Raw genomic sequence first — 21,943 nt, forward strand, 5'->3', positions numbered from 1 at the left:
TATTTTAAAACTAAATAACTAAGTAGGCAAACTTAGCTAATTCATAAAAAAAAAAAAAATTTAACCAATCTCTTACCCTACCCAAATTTCAAAATCCAATAAAAATCTTAGTGTTTGCAAAAACTATAAAACCTAGCTCTGATACTAACTGTAATGCTCCCAATTTTTCTAATTATTGGAGATATTTTCATTGACATGATAATGTAACAATAACAAGAAAAGAACTATGAGAAAACCTTTATATATAAAAAGAGTTCAAAACACTAATATCTTCAAATTGTTCGTTCATAAAAATATTAAAAAAAAAAAAACCTCAAACTAGAATTCAAACTATTCCATAACCGACACCTATTCCACCACGCTTAATCTAACCCTTACACATAACATCTAAGCTCCTTTTTTGTCTTGCTCCTTTTTGACATCTATAAAATAAAATTTTACAGGTGGATTGGTAAGTTCACGGCTTGATAAGTAGGATTGATTAAGTTGGGTGTAACATATAAGTCTCGTTAAATAAATAAATACATAAAAAAATAATAGCCAATAACGTGATTAATACACCATAAAAATAAAATGCCTATACTATGTAATTCTAAAAAAATAAAAACTTTCCCTATGGAGAAACTACCCCTTTAAATGTAGATATCATTCCCATAATCTTTTTTTCCTTTAGGAACTACACTACCTTAAATATCCTTTAGTGTAGTTATCTTTCTCTTTTTTATTTAGGGTATACACCTTCTCATTATTTTTTAGTGTAGTTATGCTCCCTTTATATTTCTCACTTATTGAGTCTATACCCTCTCAAAGTCCTTTGGTATAGTTATCCTCCCAAATAAAAATTGGTAATAGAAAACATGCTATCATGTAACTCATATAACATTTGGTATAACTATAATGCATATAAAATTTCTATAAATGTATCTTGACTAGTTACATACAAGTTTAGGCTCGAATTACACATTTCATGATATAATAATTTATCTGGAGGTGCTCTAATATTTCTATATGATGCAAAACAAATTTTTTGTACAATACGTGGTTTCAATTTAGAAAAAATTCAGAATTTTTAATAAAAATGTCAGATTAATTAAACTTACTTATCTAGTAAACCAAAATACTACTTGCCACAACTGTACTAGGCAAAATAGAAATCCACCAAGTTGTAAGAAGATTCAAGAGATAAATTATTCTGAGAAAGAAGTGGTAGGGTTTTCGAAATTCTCTTGGAAGAAAACTTTGAAGTTTTTATAAGGATAAAAAAAGAAAATTGATGACTATACATTAAGGGGACTACGTTATAGATCGGAAAGAGTGATGATTTTATCTTCATGGATATTTATGATATATGTTTGGATGTTGAGGTATTCTCAACACTTCTCATTACTATTCATTACTTTATTATTATTTTTTCTCTATTTTTATTACTATTTATTATTTTTTACCTACTTTTTATTATTATTCATTACTTTATTATTACTTTTTACTTATTTATTATTATTATTCATAACTCTCTTTTTAACACTTTTCAACACCCAAAATGCTAAAGAAATGATGCGGTGCGGCTGCTCTGTAGAATGAAAACTGAAAAATAAAAGAGGAAAAAGATGAAAGCTGTGTGCGTAAGATGGAAAAGTAGAATTAAAAGCCCCGAGTTTCACTCGAGTGACTCTCTCTCTTTTTCTTTTTATTTTTTTCCACAAAAGCTATTGGGCTGGACTAGTTTAAAGGACTGGATATTACAATTTTCACTCTTTATAGAATCCTATATTGTTGGGAATTTTTTTTTATAAAATTTTAATAAATTCTAATTATATTATTAATTAATTATTTTAAAATATAAATCATATGATTGAACCTTTTATTAGAGCGTTACAACAGACCTCTTAGAAGACAGAACTACTGCCATTTTGTTTAGAATCAATTATGCTTTTGACCTTCATATATTTCTCTCCGATCTTGGATACAACTTTATCTGCTTCATTTTATTATATATAGCACCTCAATCCCACCAAGGCTAGAGAATGAAGGAACTCTAATAACCAAAGCAATAACGACCAAGACAACACATTTAAGGCTCGTTTAATTCCTTGACTGCGCTAAGCTGAGCTGGGTTTGGTTCAAATTTGAACCTCTTCTAACGTCTAAAGTATGCAACCGGTTTCAACTCACATGATTTTAACACTGTATCCTAACAGTCGCACGTCCCTAACATGCACAAAACTGATCCCATCATAGCTGTATAGCACCATCAGCTATACTTCCCTGACAAGGACGTGCAGAGCCTTGATGAATTCGCTTCAAGGACATGTCAGTAACGTATTGCACCATAGAACGCGTCCCATCTCCTACATGCATTGACTTTTGGTCTTTGCTCATAAAATATATATTATGCTTTAATTTATGCTTCTTTGCCGACAAACTGATCCTTCAATTTCAAGTGAATAATATTTTTATAGGTGAGATTTATATAGTTTTTAATTTTTCATAATATATTTAAATTTATTTTAATATTTAAATTTGTTTTAAATGAGCTCCGCATAATTTATTTAACTATCTTAATTGACTAATATTTATAAAGAATTTACAGCTCCCACGCAACCAGCTGAATGCTAGAGGAACCACAATGAATTAGTATTTGACCTGAAATTATTAATAAATTTAAGTTATGATATTAGTATTAAATGATTTTAAATTTCTCTCAACTTTAAAAGTTAAGTCAAGAGTTGATATTTTTACTCATTTATAAACTGATTATTAGTCGATTTCAAAAAAAAAAAAAAAAAAAAAGGTTCCTGTTACTGGAAGTTAATCGAAGAAGTTGTACCCTAGACATGATATTGACGAGAGCCACGTCATGACTATTTTCAAAAAGTAGAAAATTAAAAAACATGGAACCCTTATGTGTCCAACCTAATGAAGCAACCCTTAGTGGCAGAATAGCATTTTCCAACAAAGAAAGATGATGGTCATGACTCATGCCTGATGGAAAGGAATCACAAAAGCCTGAATTCCAGCAACCCAATTAAAGCAACAAGACCAACCATTGAATCATGCCAGCTTTACCTACGAAAAAGGTAAAAGAAAAGGAAAACACGACAAAGAAGACAGTCACAAGGAGGACGAAAAGGAAATAAAGGAAGTAGAATCTGCTGTGAACAGCTTGATTAAGAATAGAATATCAAACCTAAAAAGTGGAGTGAAAATGAGTCTGAGATCATAAATGTACAAAGAAGAGATCGATGGGTTGAACATGAACTACCCGATCAGATAAGAGGTAAAAAAAGACAACAGACACAGATACAGACAGCCATGCTCCTAGGAATAAATTAATAATTGACTTTTCTACAGGCGAATCCAGTTCCAACAAACTATCCTCCTTTAATTGTGGAGACAGGGACCACCGAATACCTATAAATAAGTTTTAATTATTTAATATCACGTCTAAATAATAATGAATAACATTATCTTTGTAACGTTGTTTTATTTTTTAATGTTCCGACACTTCCCATTTTCTGTATGAATTATATACACAATTTATTCAAAACCATTTAACAAAATATTAAGTTTTTAATTTATTTAAATTCGAATGGATTTGAATTAAAAAATAATAAATAATTGTATAAAAACTACGAGATAATTGATATGCTTCTGATTCTTAGGAATATTAGTTCATAGAGTCGACAAAAGTTGGGATCGAGGAAATTAAAAATATACAAGTCTACAGGAGCATGTCGGGTTGGAGTAGACACGACTATTCTTATTATTTTATATACATAGAGGCATAGATATATGAAACAAATCTTCTCATATTTTTTAAATATTTAAAATTATCTAAAAAATTTATACAGACAACAATATTAATATTACAATACACACTATATGTCTACATCTCCTCTCTTTGCGTCTTCAAATTCTTGCCCAAACTTAGAATTTCAAAGTCGTGCATGTTCATCAACCAGTAATATTATTCATCAATGATATGCTTTATTAATTATTAAGAAAATGATAGAGTTACTACTCTATTACTATTCATCTATTACTCTTTATTTTATTTTTAATTTTTTATTTTACTTAATGATTAAGAAAATGAGTATTAACAAAATTATATATTTTTTTAATTTTTTCTTAGTGATTAAGGATTTAAAAAAAATACTTAAAAGAAAATAAATAAAAAATAAAAAATTTTAAATTGCACTTAAGTAGTATATGAGTAGTAATAGGGTAGTAACTCTATCACTACCCTTAATACTATCCCATGATCATGATCAATTTCATTTGGTTAAACCTAGCTAGCTCTAACCCTTTTCGATTTGCTTAGTTTGGATATTAAAATCATCTCAACTCATTATTATAATTTTTACAAACTTCCATATAAAATATAATAAATAATTATTTAATTTTTAAAAATTTTAAAATAATAATAATATTAAAAAATAATATTATAATAATATTTTATTTACTTTCAATGTTCATCTCAACTCACCATCCAAACTTAACCTAAGCATATCGAACATATTATTTCTGATTATTTGAACTTTGAGAATCATTTTCAGGGCATTTGATGACATTAAAGATGCAAACATACAATATTAATAAAAACTTAAAAAAAATAGAAAAAAAAAGAGAGAGAAAAGAGAGAGCCTCAGTGCGTGGCACGATAAGGGGACGGTGGTCCTTTTTCTTTTCCTCTTAATACTCTTTGTAAATTTTCATTTTGTTAAAAGTGTTTAAAGTTGCCATTTCGGTGAGCACCATCGAGGGAGACGGTGACACTTTTTTTTTTTTGATGTATCATTAATATTTTTATAGAATTATTATTATTTGTGTTTTATCATTAAACTTAAGCTTTAAGCAATGATATTTAAATAATTCACTCGAATCATTTAAAGTTTCATCACATTTTTCTATTTTTAAAGGGAGGTGAAAAGTGTAACAAAAGTTCAAAGAAACTTATCGTTTGTGATACTAAAATTCTTGATTTTAATGATTTCGGATGAAATTTAAAAAATAAATGATATAAGATTTAAAATGAGATCAATCCATTAATTTTAAATATATGTTAAATTTACACATTAATCTTATAAATGAAATTGATAAATTGAGCTGATTAAATGTGATATAATATTAAATATATATTTTTATAAATTTTACAATCTGACGTATTATATCTAATTACATTAATTTGTAAAATTTATTTTGAATTAAAATAAAGAATGTAGTGAACAAAATCTCATATTATATGGAATTTTAATTTTCTTAAAAAAATATTATTTATATTTATAATTTTATTTACATAATCATATATACTGACGTGTTCAGTTATTTAAAATGATGAAAACTTTTAAATTTTTAAATTTTAATTTAAATTAAAAATAAAATTATAACTCAATACATATAATATTGTACTACTCAATAAATATACTATTTTGCTTAAAATTATATATATATATATACACACATGACACCATTCTTATGACATTACGTTATTCAGGTTCTAGAAATTATGATCCTTTTGAACGAATAACGTTAACTTGGCTAGTGCCATAAAATATATAGTGAAGTTATGCTTTTGGTAGAATTCCACAGACAGCGTTATCGGGTACAAAAGCCTTTGCATCGGTTTACATCGAAGCTTCTGGAACCTCCTAGGATGCTTCACCAACTCCCTTGTCCTCGCCCATGACCACACCGTCTTCACCCACCTTTGTCTTCTTTGACGCGCAGTGGAGCGGAACCGGTTTGGAGCGACGATTTCCCTAGCTCGACTTTCCTTGACTTGGGTACTAAGCAAAATAAAGATTCGTCATTTTTCTCATTTATTTATTTAGCTGAGCTCCCATCCGGCCTCCTTCCGCAAACAAACACACGCTCTGCCTTTGCTCTAATTTTGCTTGTTGAATTTTGCTACTTTGTTCCGTGTCTGATTGTTCTGCGTCTTTGAGAGTTTGCTCCCGAGATCCAATGGAGAGAGGTGGTTGGAACAGAGGGAGAGGAAGAGGCAGAGACGGAGGAGGAAGGGGTGGTCGTGGTGGTCATCAACAACATCAGCAGTGGAGGGGTTCGCGGCCTGGGGGGCCGTGGGACCGACAACAGCAACAGCCGCAAGGCGTTGGCATTGTTGCTTCTGGTCCTCCCATGGGTCAGGTGGTGGAACCCGCTTCGTGGGGCCGTTCCGGTGAGGGTTCGAGCAGCGCGGCTGGTCGTGGTGGTAGAGGACCAGCGTGGAGGGGTGGCGCGGGTCAGCTTCAGTGGGTGGGAGCAGGATCCCCTACCCCTACTGCTGCTGCTCCACCCGTTCAGCGTCCGCCTCCTATTTCACCTGAACCGATCCCAGGTATTTGATCTCTTAAGGAATTCACTATATGTTTTTTGTTTGGTTGTTGATAATAAAGGGGAAACGAGAGGAAAGGGAATATGGATTCCTGAATGAGTATCTGTTGCATTTGCCTGAGTTGATCGGCATAATCAAATTCATTCATCAAGCTTTATTTTCTTGTTGTTTCTGCCTTCATTTTCTTCGTAAACATAAGTCGCGAAAGTCAGATCTTTTATATTCAAAGTGAACCATATTAATTTATATTTTGAGCAGCTGCAGTGATTAACAATTTTTTTCTTCACAGATCCTGTTGTTCGAGAAATGCAATCAATGAGTATTTCAGAAAACTTGACAACTCCTCCAGAAGATTCAAAAAGAATTCTTCCAGTTAAACGACCCGATAAAGGGGGCGCACTTGCAGTCCGAACGAGTAGGCTCCGTGTCAATCACTTTCCTATCAACTTCACTCCAGAGACTGTTATAATGCACTATGATCTCGATGTGAAACTGGAGGTGCCTCTCAAGAATCGTCGGCCTGTGAGAATATCAAAAGCTGATCTGTCTGTGGTGAGAAGCAAATTATCTTCTGATGATCCTGTACGATTTCCCTTGACAAAGACTGCATATGATGGCGAGAAGAATATTTTCAGCGCAGTATTATTGCCCACAGGAAAATTTAATGTGCAAGTCCCTGAGGGAGAAGACGCTAAGGGTGGTTCATATGTAGTTACTATCAAGCTTGTAAATGAGCTCAAGCTTTGTAAGTTGAAGGATTACTTAAGTGGGTATCTCTCATCAATCCCCCGAGATATATTACAAGGATTGGATCTTGTAATGAAGGAGAATCCAGCTAGGAACATGGTCTCAGTTGGCCGAAGTTTTTTCCCCAGAGAACCTAGGGAAGGAGATGATCTTGGTTGGGGCATCATGGCATCTAGAGGGTTTCAACATAGCCTGAAGCCCACCTCCCAGGGTCTGGCCATGTGTCTGGACTACTCGGTTTTGGCATTTCGAAAGCCATTTCCGGTTATAGATTTCCTCAGGGAGCGTATCTCTCAATTTGATATCCTTAATTTTCAAAGGTTTAGGGCGGCTGTAGTTGAAGAATTGAAGGATCTGAAAGTAACTGTGACTCACCGAAAAACGAAACAAAAATACATCATCAAGGGTTTAACTTCCGAGAATACACGACGTATATCATTTGATGAGGAAGACCCAGAGGGCAAGAATCCAACGAGGAAAGTGAGCATTGTTGATTATTTTAGGGTCAAATATGGCAAAGATATTGGGTATAAGGATATTCCCTGCTTGGATTTAGGGAGAGGAAATAAGAAAAACTATGTGCCAATGGAGTTCTGTATCTTAGTTGAGGGCCAAAGGTTTCCTAAGGAAGACTTGGATAGAAATGCAGCCATAATGTTGAAGAACATGTCACTAGTACGTCCAAATGATAGGGAGAGGGAGATATGCAGTATGGTACGCTCAAAAGATGGACCTCTGGGGTATGTAAATATGACACTTCAGTCTATTTATATAATAATATGTAATTATCCTGTGCAAGTTCTTTTGTCGCTTTCTTATATTTTTTCTTCTCACTGTTTCACAAAATAACAAATTGGTCATTGAGTGCTGTTAGTATTTGTAGGTGGTTGTCTCACTTACAGCAAACACAGTTGTTTGGTTTAATAATTTGTTTTATGAATTTTTCCTATCAAAAAAATATTATATGAATTTTTATGGATGCACTTGAAAATACATGCTAAACTGTTGTAGTAATATTTGTTCTTTATTTTGCTTACAGAAAATTGAGTATATATTGTTGGTAGCTGCAATCGGCCGTAGCTTGTCTATGAAAACAAATGCTAAAAATCTCATTATAGTGTACTTGGATTCCATGCTTTATGATTTGTGAAATTCTTCACCTCCGGTAACCACTATGCAATGAGCAGCATCACTTTCTTTTTGGCATTGATGTTGTTACTGCAATGTTTATGATAGCCATGTAAAAATAATGTAATTTGAGGGCCACAGAACTAAGATTTTAGTTACATGGCATTAGTAGGAGCCTGTTATGATTATATAGCTGATCAACTAATGTTGGACATATAGACCTTGCTATAAGAACCTGAGACATTTTGATTCGTCACCTTATGATGCAGATAGTTTTGGTTTGTCAAATTCGTGAAACATAAACTTTTTATAAGTAAATTTTAGCTACATGGCATTAGTAGGAGCCTGCTATGATTATGTAGCTGGTCAACTAATGTTGGACATATAGACCTTGCATCTCCTGTATCTTGCTGATTTGGTTGTCCATGGATAGAATGTAGAAGAACCTGAGCATTTTGATTCTTCACCTTGTGATGCAGATAGTTTTGGTTTGTCAAATTCATGGTACATAAATTTTTTTTAAGTAAAATTGTTTTGATAACTTAACATAACTTTGCGTGGTTTTGCATTCATTAACAGATTAGATCAATATGCAAATTATAAATTGGTTCTTGTTCTATTGGCAGTGGAGGCATGGCCCAAAATTTTGGAATGGAAGTGAACATGAACATGACCAAAGTTACAGGACGCATTATTGGGCCACCTGAGTTGAAGCTTGGTGCTTCAAATGGTAAAACGATCAAGGTAATGGTTGAGAGAGAGAAATGTCAGTGGAACCTTGTTGGAAAGTCAGTGGTGGAAGGCAAGAGTATTGGCAGGTGGGGTGTTATTGACTTCAGCTCTTCTGACAGATCCAGACTAAATCCTGATTTTTTCATTCCAAAGCTTATTAACCGGTGTGGAAATCTGGGAATCCGCATGGAGGAGCCTCTTATATATCAGTGCACAACAATGAGTAAATTTTCAAGGTTTGACATGCTGTGTGAACTACTTGAAAGTATTAAGAAAGAGGCTTATAGGATTTGTAAAGGTAATCTACAAATTCTTCTTTGTGTTATGTCCAGGAGGGATCCTGGTTACAAATATCTCAAGTGGATCTCCGAGACCCAACTTGGTATTGTGACACAGTGTTGTCTGTCCACTTGTGCCAACAAAGCAAATGACCAGTATCTTGCAAATCTTGCTATCAAGATAAATGCCAAGCTTGGAGGTAGCAATGTAGAGCTCAATAATCCGTTGCCCTGTTTTGAAGGGAAAGGGCATGTTATGTTTGTGGGGGCTGATGTTAATCATCCTGCTGCACGGAACACTACAAGTCCATCCATAGCAGCTGTTGTTGCAACCATGAACTGGCCTGCTGCAAATCGTTATGTGGCACGTGTCTGCCCACAAGTTCATAGGAAGGAAAAGATTCTGAATTTTGGAGACATGTGTTTGGAACTAGTTGAACGTTATGCTCAGCTCAATAATGTTAGGCCAGACAAGATTGTGATCTTCCGTGATGGAGTAAGTGAGGGCCAATTTGATATGGTTCTCAATGAAGAGTTGCTAGATCTCAAGAGGGCACTCCAAGCTATAAAATACTCTCCAAGCATTACACTTATTGTGGCCCAAAAGAGGCATCAGACTCGTTTCTTTCCGGAGAGTGCAAGGGATGGGTGTTCTACTGGAAATGTGTCTCCGGGCACAGTTGTGGACACAATAATAGTTCACCCTTTTGAATTTGACTTCTACCTCTGTAGTCACTTTGGAAGCCTTGGGACAAGCAAGCCCACGCACTACCATGTCCTGTGGGATGAGCATAGGTTTACTTCTGACCAATTGCAAAAGCTCATATACGAACTGTGTTTTACCTTTGCTCGGTGCACTAAACCCGTGTCGCTAGTCCCACCAGTGTACTACGCCGACCTTGTTGCTTATAGGGGACGGCTTTACTATGAGGCAATGGTGGAGGGGCGGTTTCCAGCTTCAACATCATCGGCATCATCGTCGTCGTCATCGTCACTTGCATCTTTTGATCTGAATTCCTTCAAGTTACATGCAGCCTTGGAAAATATCATGTTTTTTGTTTAGAGGGCTGCATGGTTTGCCACTTGTTCTCCTCGCTTCAGAAAGGAGTAAGAAATAGACAACTTTTGTTGACAATGCACGACGCCGTCCTTTCTCGTGTGGATTGATGAAGGAGTTTGTGCGTGAATCTAATGGGTTCTGTCTCAGTTTGTCTGAGAGTATTTTACCCATGTTTCTTTTGCTCTTATAGTTGTGATGGTTTACTGTTATGCTCTTGTGTGTCTTGTGTTTTGCTGTAAAGAATCAGGGATTGTGTGGACTGGACCCTGTCTATTTATAGGTGTGTTTTGCTTATGTTCTCCTTGTCTGTGCTTGCCATCTCGTTCTCTCGTATGTTAAGCTTTTGTATGTTTAGACATGAATTTGATCTGTTTGAATCCTCAAGGTAACTGTGGATATGTAAACTGGAGAAGTTGGAATTCGTCAAACCAATTTTTTTTAATCAAACTTGAGCTCTTTCTTTTCTGAATATGTAATCCCAAGCTGTTCTCCGCCGAAAGTGTTTCAATTAAATTGAGATACTGTCATCTTTTATAAATTAAGAACTTGAGCTCTCTAATTAAGATTTAAAAAAACAAATAAAATCTGGTAATCTAAAATATGTGGGTCGGGGTCATGGCTTCGACAGCACAATTTAAAGATCTAGTTGAGAACTCGTGTCGGCTTAGAAACTTCTTATTTTATTTTCATTTTGTAGCTGCGATTATACAAAATAACTCGAGGTGTTACTCGAAGAAACTCATTGCATGAACGAGCACCTACACCAAAATGCTCCGAATAGAGGGTTCTTCATGTTTTATTTGTACCATTATAACCACTGCTATTATGTCTGCCAATATAACCATATCTGGGACAATACTCGACGCTCAAATAAGGGAGTACAACATAGGTTTCCAAACTTGTTCTCCCCTGTCCATGGGAGCAGGCCACATTGATCCTAAAGGAGCATTTGTTCCCAGTCTGACATCTGATGCAACCCCACAAGATTATGTGAATAATATATCTTCTTTATCCGGTTTGGTTATTCAACTCAGTTCAGTTTAATTTTAAGTTAAATCTAAAATCTAAATACTTAATTCTCAAATTACTAAACTCATATTAACTCAAAACTTCCTTACACGTGGGACCTACAATCTTTTTCAACTCAGTACATCTTTATATGTGGAATTCATAACCTTTTTCAATTTTTCATAAATAGTATTAGACTTATCTTAACAATCAAACACATTTAAAATGAATCCCACATAACTTACTCTACGAACTCAATTTCCTACTATTCATAAAGAACTCAGCTCAATGTTGGTGAAGGCACCACAACTTACAATGCCACTGGTAGAACCACATGGTTATGAACTTAGGCGGTTTCAGTTATACGAATGGCATGAGTTTTTGGAAGGAAATATGAGAAGCTATTCTATCACCATAGCTTCTAAAAAGAAACAATGGGTTAATTTGGGCAGAAGAAAATGGAAAACATTTTGTGAGTCCCATTGTTGTCTACGGTAAGGACTTGTCTTGAGAATAGTCACACTTCTATATATCTGATGTGAAACCGATTAAAAATTTTCTGCTTTCTGCAACCAATGTCTTTTGATTTTTTTTAAAATTTGGTAAGGCTGACAAGAAAATAAGGTTGAAAATAAATTGTTGGAACTTTATTCAAAATACCACTTCATTAAAAGATAAGAGTATTTAATTTCATTATTTTTTTAAATAATACTAGATTGAGTTATAAAAGTATTTCCTGTACTCCATTTGAAAGAAAGGAGGCACACTATTAAAAATAGATATTTCATGTAGATTTCATATTTGTTCATTTTTTTTAAAAGAATATACAAAATTTACGTATCTTAAGACTATACAGATCAGTATGTTTCACTAAATATATTCTCTTTAAAAATGGAGGGAAAAGAACAAAAAATGGAAGAAGGAAATATTACACAAACACTCAACCCTAACAACATTCTACAGATATTCTTTCCTTAACTTGCAGGTAAAGAGATTCCAACACTGGTCGGTAAATAGCGAGAAAAAAGGGAGTTCAAAGTTTGATGATTTGCTTCCATTTCCCAGCTATTGACTCGAGCTGCATGTGATGATCGAAATAAGCTCCCTAGCTGTCCATGTCACTAGCGAGAGATTCTGGAGATTGCCCAGCAATTCTTTATCCCATGATGAGAGCATAGAAACACATTCTGTAGACAAAATAGACGAAAAATTTTGGTAAAGAGAGAGGCAAACAGCTGAAACTACTCAGCTCATCAGATATCAGAATATTGATTTTCAACCCATTTAACAACGAAATAAAAGCATCTAATCAATCTTGGTTTCTGAAGTGGGACGAGTTGTACAAATTATCTCAGCTGCTTTTCTAATAGGGAGAAAGCATCTTCACTGAGCTTTCTAATACAAAACTATGCTTAGTAATTCCCTAGTCATGGAAGAACAACATTTTTAAGCAGTATTTTTAGATACCATTCTGTCATCCTTTATAAAAAGGAAAATATTCTAGCCACAAAGGAATTACATAAAACAATCTCATAGACTGATGTGGTTTAATGTGGTTCGTTAGATTGTAAAGTTACTTTTATTGTAAAGTAGATCTAACAGATCAAATGAAACTAAGTCAGTTTGTATGATTATTTTGTATAATTCATTTGTGAATATTGCAGTACTCTTATAAAAATACTTCAGAAGACGGTGAAAGATTTCATACCTGAATTCTTGAAGAGATTCAGTAGTGAATATGAAGCTAGCACTCTTTCCTTGGGATCTTTCCTGCAATCCATCGATTCAAGCAATCGTGGCATGAGAATTGAGCATGCCATGGACTGCAAATCTTCATCTCCAACTGAATGGAGAAAGCTGGTCATCCAAGTGACAGTAATGATACTTGCTTGTGCTAAACTCGGGATGCCATTGGCTATGGATTCTGAAAGGGCAGCCAATAATCTCTTATTCCCACTTCGGACCAAAACAGTGGCTGCTTTCCTTTGCCAATCTTCTTTTACCTCTTCCTCTTCATTCTAATCAAGTAAAAGAAACCACAAAAATCAACCAACCATTAGGACAGAGAAGTTTAGATTAGGACTTATAAAATACAAGGGAGAGGTGAAGCCCCATTCTTGCTGCAAAAAGAAAAATTACTGTCATTCTCTATTCCTCTTGACTATTTCATTTTTATATAATTTGCAGGTTTAATGTAATGCAAGCTTACTGAGTGCATGAAACCATCAATAACAATTTCCTTGCTACGAAATGAATCCCCTGTATTCTCATGGAAACCTGCTCGTTGTGAAAGCCTACTTTCTGCTGATGCCTCTCCACTATAGGAAAAATGGCCTCCCAACATCAGAAGAGCCCTCGCTGATTGTTCTTGAACCTTATTGTTACAGAGTCGACAGTCCAAAGAAGTTATCACCGCCTCAACAGCTTCTTCTCTATATACACTGTACTTCATAGTATCACCCTGCCACGAGTGCTACTTGTTATGCTTATTGCTCAAGACTGCACAAACAAATTCTTTTATACAAATGGCCAGTTTGGATTCTCAGAAGATGGAGGAACAAACGGTGGAGAGATTCTCTTTTGAATTCTCGGGAATCATAGAACTCTGAAAACAAAAGTGAATGGTATAGAATTACCAGAAGATGAAGCTGCAATAAATTTGCTGCCACCAGTGGATATTCTTCTGGTGGGGCTCTCTTGAGATAGGCTAATAAAATGTTCATGGTGTTCATACCACTCCATGCTTCTTTCAGTCCGCATAAGAACTCTATCATCTGGGTTCTTCTGGTAAAAACCACGTGAATTATGAGAAAATGGATTGAGCTTCTGAAAGAGAAAAGACTGCAAAAGGTAAAAATTCATACCTACTAAGGCAGAGTAACTCGGTTAGTAAAGCAAAAGCACGGCCATTAGAATTCTTGCGGCACTCGAGAAAAAGAAGTTCAAGGAGAGATGCTTTGTTCAAATGTTCAGCCAAGTAATTTCGGCAGCTTCCATCAGCTCGAATGCATCTCAACATGATCAAAGCAGCATTGCTCCTATCATGAGAATCCCCTCTCTCAATTCCTTGAGCCAGAAGATTCATTCGCCCCAGAGAAACCACCTGTCTAGCATTCTCGAAGTTTCTATCTTCATCAAAACCTGTAAGGAGTTGGTGTAAAAGGTAAATTGCTGCCACTCGAGGACTGCACCGTACTGTAAATAGGATTTGCATCTGATCTCCAAATTCTAATACTCGAAGGACTAGTGGCACCCATTCAAATGATATCATCTGTTTTGCCCTGGGCTTTAATAGGTAAAGCAGAACAGCAGCCTTTAAAACTAGACTGCTGCTCCTAAGAAGTCTCAAGAAAATGTCTAGCCGTGGATCCGAGTTCAGTATAATCTGCCTAAACACCTCCTTCCGTCCTACAAATTCAGCAAAAATCGATAATATGAGTTCTAAAATTTCATCATCTTTAGAAGCAAATAAAACCTCTAGCATCCCCTCAATAATGGAGGCTTCTGATAATGCAGCTTCAATGGCAGGATCACCATGTGAGTTCAACCAGGCTTTGCAGATTATACGAATGGCAATTTCACACTCGCATAGAGAATCCGAGGAACAAACAGTGTCAATGGCTCTGCTTAATTCACTTGAATGGGTATTTTCTTCCTTTCTGACCGAACCTTTCTTGGCTGTGTGATTGCGTTCTGTTGGCAGGCTTCGGCAATCAAAGAATTGGATATAATCTGCATTTTTGGTCTCAGTGCATAATTCAACTCTCGAATCTCTTTAGTTTTGGCTTGATGACCTTCGATGAGTCCTATCTTCTTTCTGTACAAAACAGGAAAAAGGCGATCATCTGCAACGTAACAGTCATTTTTCATGCAACTTTAAATTAAGACATTAATAAGTAACCCACATTAACAAAACTGCAGTTATCTTCGTGTGTGCAAAGTTTCACCTCTTCCTTCAAATCCCTAGTATCCATTGAAGGTCCATCTAGATCAACCAGGTCCATAGATCTCCGTTCAATAGTAGGGACGAGCACATCTCGGTATCTTCGTTGATTAGGAAATCAGGAAGCAAAATTCACTATTAGCAAAAAACGGCCTAGTTTGTTTTCACAAAACTTTCATCTCATCTCATGTTAATCATTACAACTTTTTCAAATCCCCATACAAAATAAAATCCCAATACAACTTTTTCAAATCCCTATACAACTTTTTCAAATCCCAATACAACTTTTTCAAATTCCAATACAAAAATAATATATTTTAATAATGTTTTATTTAACTTATCTCAACTATCTCTTCAAACAAACTAGGAATGTCAACTTTTTTGACATTTTATAGAAATGATTAAACCGTATCCTTCGTTACAAGTTTTTGTTCATGGAGGACAGTGAAGTGTAAGAATCTGATGATCTTCTTTTCGATGATCCATAGGTGGGTTTTGATGGCAAAGGCACAATAGGAACTGGAGGGGCCTTAACCCCAACTTTAAGCCACTCTTTATAGTAAAGAGCAAAGACAGCAGTTCCCTTGTCCATTTGATCATTGTATGCTTTGCTCAAGGCCTTCATTACCTTGTCCTTTTTAACATAGTCCAAGTTCGAGAGAGTCTCGACTTCGTTAGTGTACCATATCTTGAGATGGAGAAGATGGGGAAGAAAGAAATGCTCCCAAAGATCAGGAAGCAAGTGGGTTCGAGCTAAAAATGGCGAATCGCAGAAAACTTGAAGTACGTGCCTAGCAGAAATCCGATTGTTTTTCTCAAACTTGTAGACAATTGCCAAGTATAGCTGAGCACACGCAGAAATATGAGAATTGGGTGTTCCGCATGTTGAACCATTCTTCAACTTTTTGGAATTTCAGGAATCGACGATGCTTAGAAGCCGAATACAGTTTCTTAATGTCTTCATGATCCTTAGTTCCTTCCTGGTCGCTTGATCTTCTACCAACTTCTCTACGCTCTCAAAACCGAGTTCCATGTTCACAAAAATTCCATTATCAGGTTCCATATTTTTTTTCACCAAGCAAGAGTTGCACTTCACCCGAACTGTTTCCCGGAATTTCACATCTTTTACGTACCTTCCAATATATCTGCTGAGAATAGAAATCACAGCTCTAATGGCAGCTTCATCAATTGCAAGCTCATCTCTTCTTGAACCCTCTGGCACCCATGACTTGGCATTTGATCCCTCTGTGTTGAGTACTGTGGAGTCTGGTCCACACTGCTCGAGCGGAGGCATTGGCCGCTTGAGCGAAGTCAGGCAGAGTTGAACGCTCGATGTCAGCTCAATAGTGAGCTCGAGCAGGATGCGGAAGGGAAGTTTGCTCGACGCGTGCTCGACATGCCGCTCAAGCGAACATGCATTTTTAGGGTTTTCTGCCGTGTAACTATATATATGATGTTTTTGCATCATATGGTCGTACGAGTGAATACTGTGGACGTACAGTGTTGAGATCCATCTTGTAGTTTGCTATTCTTCAATAATAAAATCCTCTGCAGCTCCCGTGAACGTAGGTAATTTGCCGAACCACGTACATCTTGTGTCGTGTGTGATTGCGTGTGTGTTTTTTTTTTCTCATTCGATATTATTTTTCAATTCATTGTCATCATTTTTTTACAACAATTGGTATCAAGAGCCAAGGTTCAGGTCTGAGGAAAAACGATGGCTGAAGATGATTTGAAGGTATTGGGGATCGAGAAGTTTGATGGCACGGATTTTGGATACTAGAGGATGCAGATAGAGGACTACCTCTATGGGAAGAGACTTAATCTTCCACTATTGGGGAAGCAATCGGAAAAGATAAATGATGCTAATTGGAACCTGTTGGATTGACAGGTTTTGGGGGTTATTCGATTAACCCTGTCGAGATCCGTTGCACACAACGTCATCAAGGAGAAGACGACTGCGGATCTCATGGCGGCTTTGTCAGGTATGTATGAAAAGCCGTCAGTGAATAACAAGGTACATTTGATGAAAAAGTTATTCAATTTGAAAATGGCAAATGGTACTTCTGTTGCACAACATCTGAATGATTTTAATACTATGACAAATCAATTGTCGTCTGTTGAAATTGAATTTGATGATGAGATACGTGTACTGATACTATTGGCTTCACTGCCAAATAGTTGGGAAGCCATGAGAATGGCTGTTAGTAATTCTGCTGGTAAATCAAAACTGAAATATGATGATATTCGTGATTTGATTTTGGTTGAGAAGGTGCGCAGGAAAGATTCAGGCGAGACCTCAGGTTTGAGTTCAGCCCTAAATGTTGATTCTTGAGGGAGATCACATGACAGGAACTCAAACAGAGGAAGATCAAAATCAAAGTACAGGAGCAAGAGCAAGTCGAGGCCTGGTCAGCAGGCAACTTGCTGGAATTGTGGCAAAGCTGGCTACATAAAGAAGAACTGCAAAAATCCTAAGAATACGGAGAATGATAGTGCTAATGTGGTAACTGAAGAAGTACAGGATGCACTATTGCTTGCAGTTCACAGTCCAGTTGATGACTGGATACTGGATTCAGGGGCTTCCTTCCATACATCTTCCCACTGAGAGCTAATGCGGAACTATGTTGTAGGTGATTTTGGGAAGATGTACTTGGCTGATGGTGAGGCTTTAAACGTAGTGGGGATGAGAGACATTGACATTGCACTCCCTAGCAAGAACAAATGGACCTTGCAAAAGGTCAGGCACATTCCTGAGTTGAAGAAGAACCTCATTTCTGTTGGGCAGCTCGATGAGTGTGGTCATTCAGTGGTGTTCTCAGATAGCACCTGAAAGGTCACAAAATGGGCATTGGTACTAGCTCGAGGTAAGAAAACTGGTACACTATATATGACTACTGGTTTGATTGACACTATTGCTACTACCGTTGCAGAGAGCACAACAGATTTGTGGCATTGTAGGCTTGGCCATATGAGTCAGAAGGGTATGAAAGAACTTCTGTCTAGAGGCAAGCTACCAGAACTGAAGTTAGTTGATCTCAATATGTGTGAGAGTTGCGTTATGGGGAAACAAAAGAAGGTCAGCTTCTTGAAAAGTGGCAGGACGCCTAAGACAGGAAGACTTGATCTTGTGCACACAGATGTGTGGGGTCCTTCCCTAGTGGCATCTCTTGGAGGTTCTCACTACTATGTTACGTTCATTGATGACCATAGTAGGAAGGTATGAGTTTATTTTTTGAAGCATAAATCTGACGTATTTAATGTGTTCAAAATTTGGAAAGCCATGGTTGAGATAGAGACAAGCTTGAAACTGAAGTGTTTGAGGTCTGACAATGGTGGTGAGTATGTCGATGGTGGGTTCAAGGAGTATTGTGCAGCTCTGGGTATCAGAATGGAGAAGACCATTCCCAGGACACCACAGCAAAATGGAGTTGTTGAGCGTACGAACAGAACCATCAATGAGCGTGCTAGAAGCATGAGGTTGCACGCTGAACTACCACCCACTTTCTGGGCAGATGCAGTCAGCACTACCGTTTATTTGATAAACAGAGGGCCATCAGTTCCACTGGACTGTGGATTGCCTGAGGAGGTTTGGAGCGGGAAAGAGGTTAAATTTTCTCACCTTAAAACTTTTGGTTGTCTTTCTTATGTGCTTGTTGATTCTAATGCTCGTAGTAAGTTAGAGGCTAAGTCAAAGAAATGTTATTTCATTGGCTATGGAGACGAGGCATTTGGCTATCGTTTCTGGGATGATCAGGGTTGGAAAATCATAAGAAGCAGGAATGTGATTTTCAATAAGAAAATTATGTACAAGGATAATTCTAGTACAGTTTCTGCAGTAGCTCCTCAGGAGTCCGAGTTTGTGAGATTGGATGACCTACCAGAGGTCACAGTGCAGTGTAGAGATGTGAGTGACGGGGAGAGTGGGTCCAGTGCGCCCATTCCTATTATTCCGCAGGCAGTTTCAGAACCGTCAACTCCTACAGTTGCAGTTCGCAGGTCAGGTAGGACTATACGTCCTCCACAGCGTTTCTCACATACTTTGAATTATATTCTGTTGACAGATGGTGGAGAACCACAGAGTTACGAAGAAACCTTGCAAGATGAAAATTCTAGCAAGTGGGAGCTGGCCATAAAAGATGAGATGGATTCCTTGTTAGGGAATCAGACATGGGAGTTGACAGAACTTCCATAAGGGAAGAAGGCATTACACAACAAATGGGTGTACCGGGTAAAAACTGAGCATGCCGGCAGTAAGAGGTACAAGGCTAGACTTGTTGTAAAAGGCTTTCAGCAGAAGCAGGGTATTGATCACTCTGAGATCTTTTTTCCTGTGGTGAAGATCACAACTATTAGGATGGTACTGGCTATGGTTGCTACTGAAGATTTATTTCTTGAGCAGTTAGATGTGAAGACATATTTTCTTCATGGAGACCTTGAAGAAGACATCTACATGCACCAGCCTGAGGGGTTTGTGGTACAGGGAAATGAAGGTTTAGTTTGCAGACTGAAGAAGAGCTTGTATGGCCTGAAGCAAGCTCCTAGACAGTGGTACAAGAAATTTGACAACTTCATGCACAGTGCAGGATACATTAGATGTCAGGCAGATCATTGTTGCTATGCCAAGCATTTTGACAATTCTTACATCATTTTATTGTTGTATGTGGATGACATGCTTATTGCAGTGGCTAGTATTGATGAGATCAATGATCTGAAGAAGCAGATGTCAAAGCACTTTGCAATGAAGGATTTGGGAGCTGCAAAGCAAATCCTTGGCATGAGAATTGTCAGAGATAGAGTCAGAGGTACGTTGAAACTCTCACAGGCTGAGTATGTGAAAAAGGTACTTAGTAGGTTCAATATGGACAAGGCCAAACCAGTTGGCACACCCTTGGGAAGTCACTTCAGACTCAGCAAGAATCAGTCACCAGAGTCAGAGGAGGAACAATATTACATGAGTAAGGTTCCTTATGCCTCAGCTATTGGTTCACTTATGTATGCTATGGTTTGCACAAGACTGGACATTGCCCATGCAGTGGGAGTTGTGAGTAGATACATGAGTCACCCAGGAAAGCAACATTGGGAAGCAGTGAAATGGATTTTGAGGTACCTAAAGGGTTCCTCAGAAACCTGTTTGTGTTTATCTGGAGAGAGCTTGGAGGTGTAGGGCTTTGTTGATGCTGATTTAGCTGGAGATATTGATAGCAGAAAGAGTACCATGGGCTTTATTTATATACTTGGTGGTATTGCAGTGTCATGGGGTTCTAATCTACAGAAAACAGTTTCTTTGTCTACAACAGAAGCTGAATATATTGCAGTGTCAGAGGCTGCAAAGGAGATGGTATGGCTACAGGGCTTCTTGGAGGAACTGGGTAAGAAGAATCAGAAAGGCACTATCTATAGTGATAGTCAGAGTGCCATATTCCTTACCAAGAATCCAGCATTCCATTCCAGGACCAAGCACATTCAGATCAGGTATCACTTCATACGGTCATTGTTAGATGACGGACAGTTATTACTTGATAAGATTTGTGGAAGTAAGAACCCTGCTGATATGTTGACAAAGGGTGTTACGCTTGAGAAACTGAAGTTGTGCGCAGCTTCAGTTGGTCTTCTAGCATGAAGACAGGAGCAGTGAGTTGCAGAGGTGGAGGATATCATGTTTGAGAAAGACAGCGATGCAGCGAGTGTACCAGTCTCAAAGTAGGAGAATTGTTGAGTACTGTGGAGTCTGGTCCACACCGCTCGAGCGGAGGCATTGGTCGCTCGAGCGAAATCAGGTAGAGTCGAACGCTCGATGTCAGCTCGATAGTGAGCTCGAGCAGGATGCGTAAGGGAAGTTCGCTCGATGTGCGCTCGACACGCCGCTCGAGCGAATATGCATTTTTAGGGTTTTCTGCCGTATAACTATATATATGATGTTTTTGCATCATATGGCCGTACGAGTGAATACTGTGGACGTACAGTGTTGAGATCCATCTTGTAGTTTGATATTTCTCAATAATAAAATCCTCTGCAGCTCCCGTGGATGTAGGTAATTTGCCAAACCATGTACATCTTGTGTCGTGTGTGATTGCGTGTGTGTTTTTTTTTCTCGTTCGATATTATTTTTCAATTCATTGTCATCGTTTTTTCACAACACTCTGATTCCGACAGCACCCTTTGAGATGAGAATACTGAAGACCCTTTTTCTGAAGCAGTCTTCTCGATCTTCTGTTTCGAGATATGGAAATAACTTCGGTCATGGCAGATGTACATAGGCAGCACAGGTGACTCGTGTGGTTGTGTTCTCTTGCTAGGATTCACAGGCTTTCGAGCCTTGGGAAGTTTCCTGCGTTGGAGCGCAAGTCCTTCCTCGGCAAGCAGTTCTTGTAAGGAAGTCATTTCTTGGTAATGAAATATTGGACTTTGGTTTTGGAGAAAAGGGGAGAGAATTTGAAAAACTTCACCATTAAATAAGAGAAATGTAGACTACTAAGTTCGAATCCAAAATCAGTTAAAAAAATTTAAATGGATAAAAGGAGATAGATTTAACTTTTTATATTTGTCTTTAACAAATTATTAAAAAAGAGAACGAGACGAAGGAAGAACATGAACGAGGAGGGCAAGAAAATGGTTCCTATGTTTTTTCAAACTGTTGATGCCATTGTCCATTAATTAAAAGAATAATATTATATACAGTTGTGAAATGTGTAAGTATCGTGCAGTCATTT

General features: G+C 37.1%; 2 protein-coding genes across 3 annotated transcripts; one reads left to right on the top strand and one right to left on the bottom strand.

Annotated features, from left to right (window-relative positions):
* Positions 1-5,514: 5,514 nt before the first annotated feature.
* On the top strand, positions 5,515-10,573 carry LOC122279315 (protein argonaute 2-like). 2 transcript variants are annotated; one of them, XM_043089875.1, is made up of 4 exons: positions 5,515-6,337; positions 6,624-7,821; positions 8,836-9,177; positions 9,274-10,573. In XM_043089875.1, exons 1-4 carry the CDS (start codon positions 5,965-5,967, stop codon positions 10,280-10,282), a joined length of 2,922 nt encoding a protein of 973 aa, XP_042945809.1. In that variant the 5' UTR covers positions 5,515-5,964; the 3' UTR covers positions 10,283-10,573. The 2 variants fall into 2 exon arrangements, with proteins under 2 accessions (XP_042945809.1, XP_042945808.1); XM_043089874.1 differs by having other exon boundaries at positions 5,516-6,337; positions 8,836-10,573.
* A 1,537-nt stretch (positions 10,574-12,110) lies between these two features.
* LOC122278366 (putative E3 ubiquitin-protein ligase LIN) lies at positions 12,111-21,614 on the bottom strand. The gene is made up of 9 exons (XM_043088559.1): positions 21,415-21,614; positions 16,231-16,375; positions 15,653-16,074; positions 15,176-15,331; positions 14,152-15,060; positions 13,924-14,071; positions 13,497-13,748; positions 12,996-13,305; positions 12,111-12,474 (listed from the first exon to the last, which is right to left on the bottom strand). Exons 1-9 carry the CDS (start codon positions 21,612-21,614, stop codon positions 12,353-12,355), a joined length of 2,664 nt encoding a protein of 887 aa, XP_042944493.1. The 3' UTR covers positions 12,111-12,352.
* Between the last annotated feature and the right edge of the window lie 329 nt (positions 21,615-21,943).

This window comes from Carya illinoinensis, chromosome 10 (genome assembly GCF_018687715.1).
Source record: "Carya illinoinensis cultivar Pawnee chromosome 10, C.illinoinensisPawnee_v1, whole genome shotgun sequence".
Classification (NCBI taxonomy): Eukaryota; Viridiplantae; Streptophyta; class Magnoliopsida; order Fagales; family Juglandaceae; genus Carya; species Carya illinoinensis.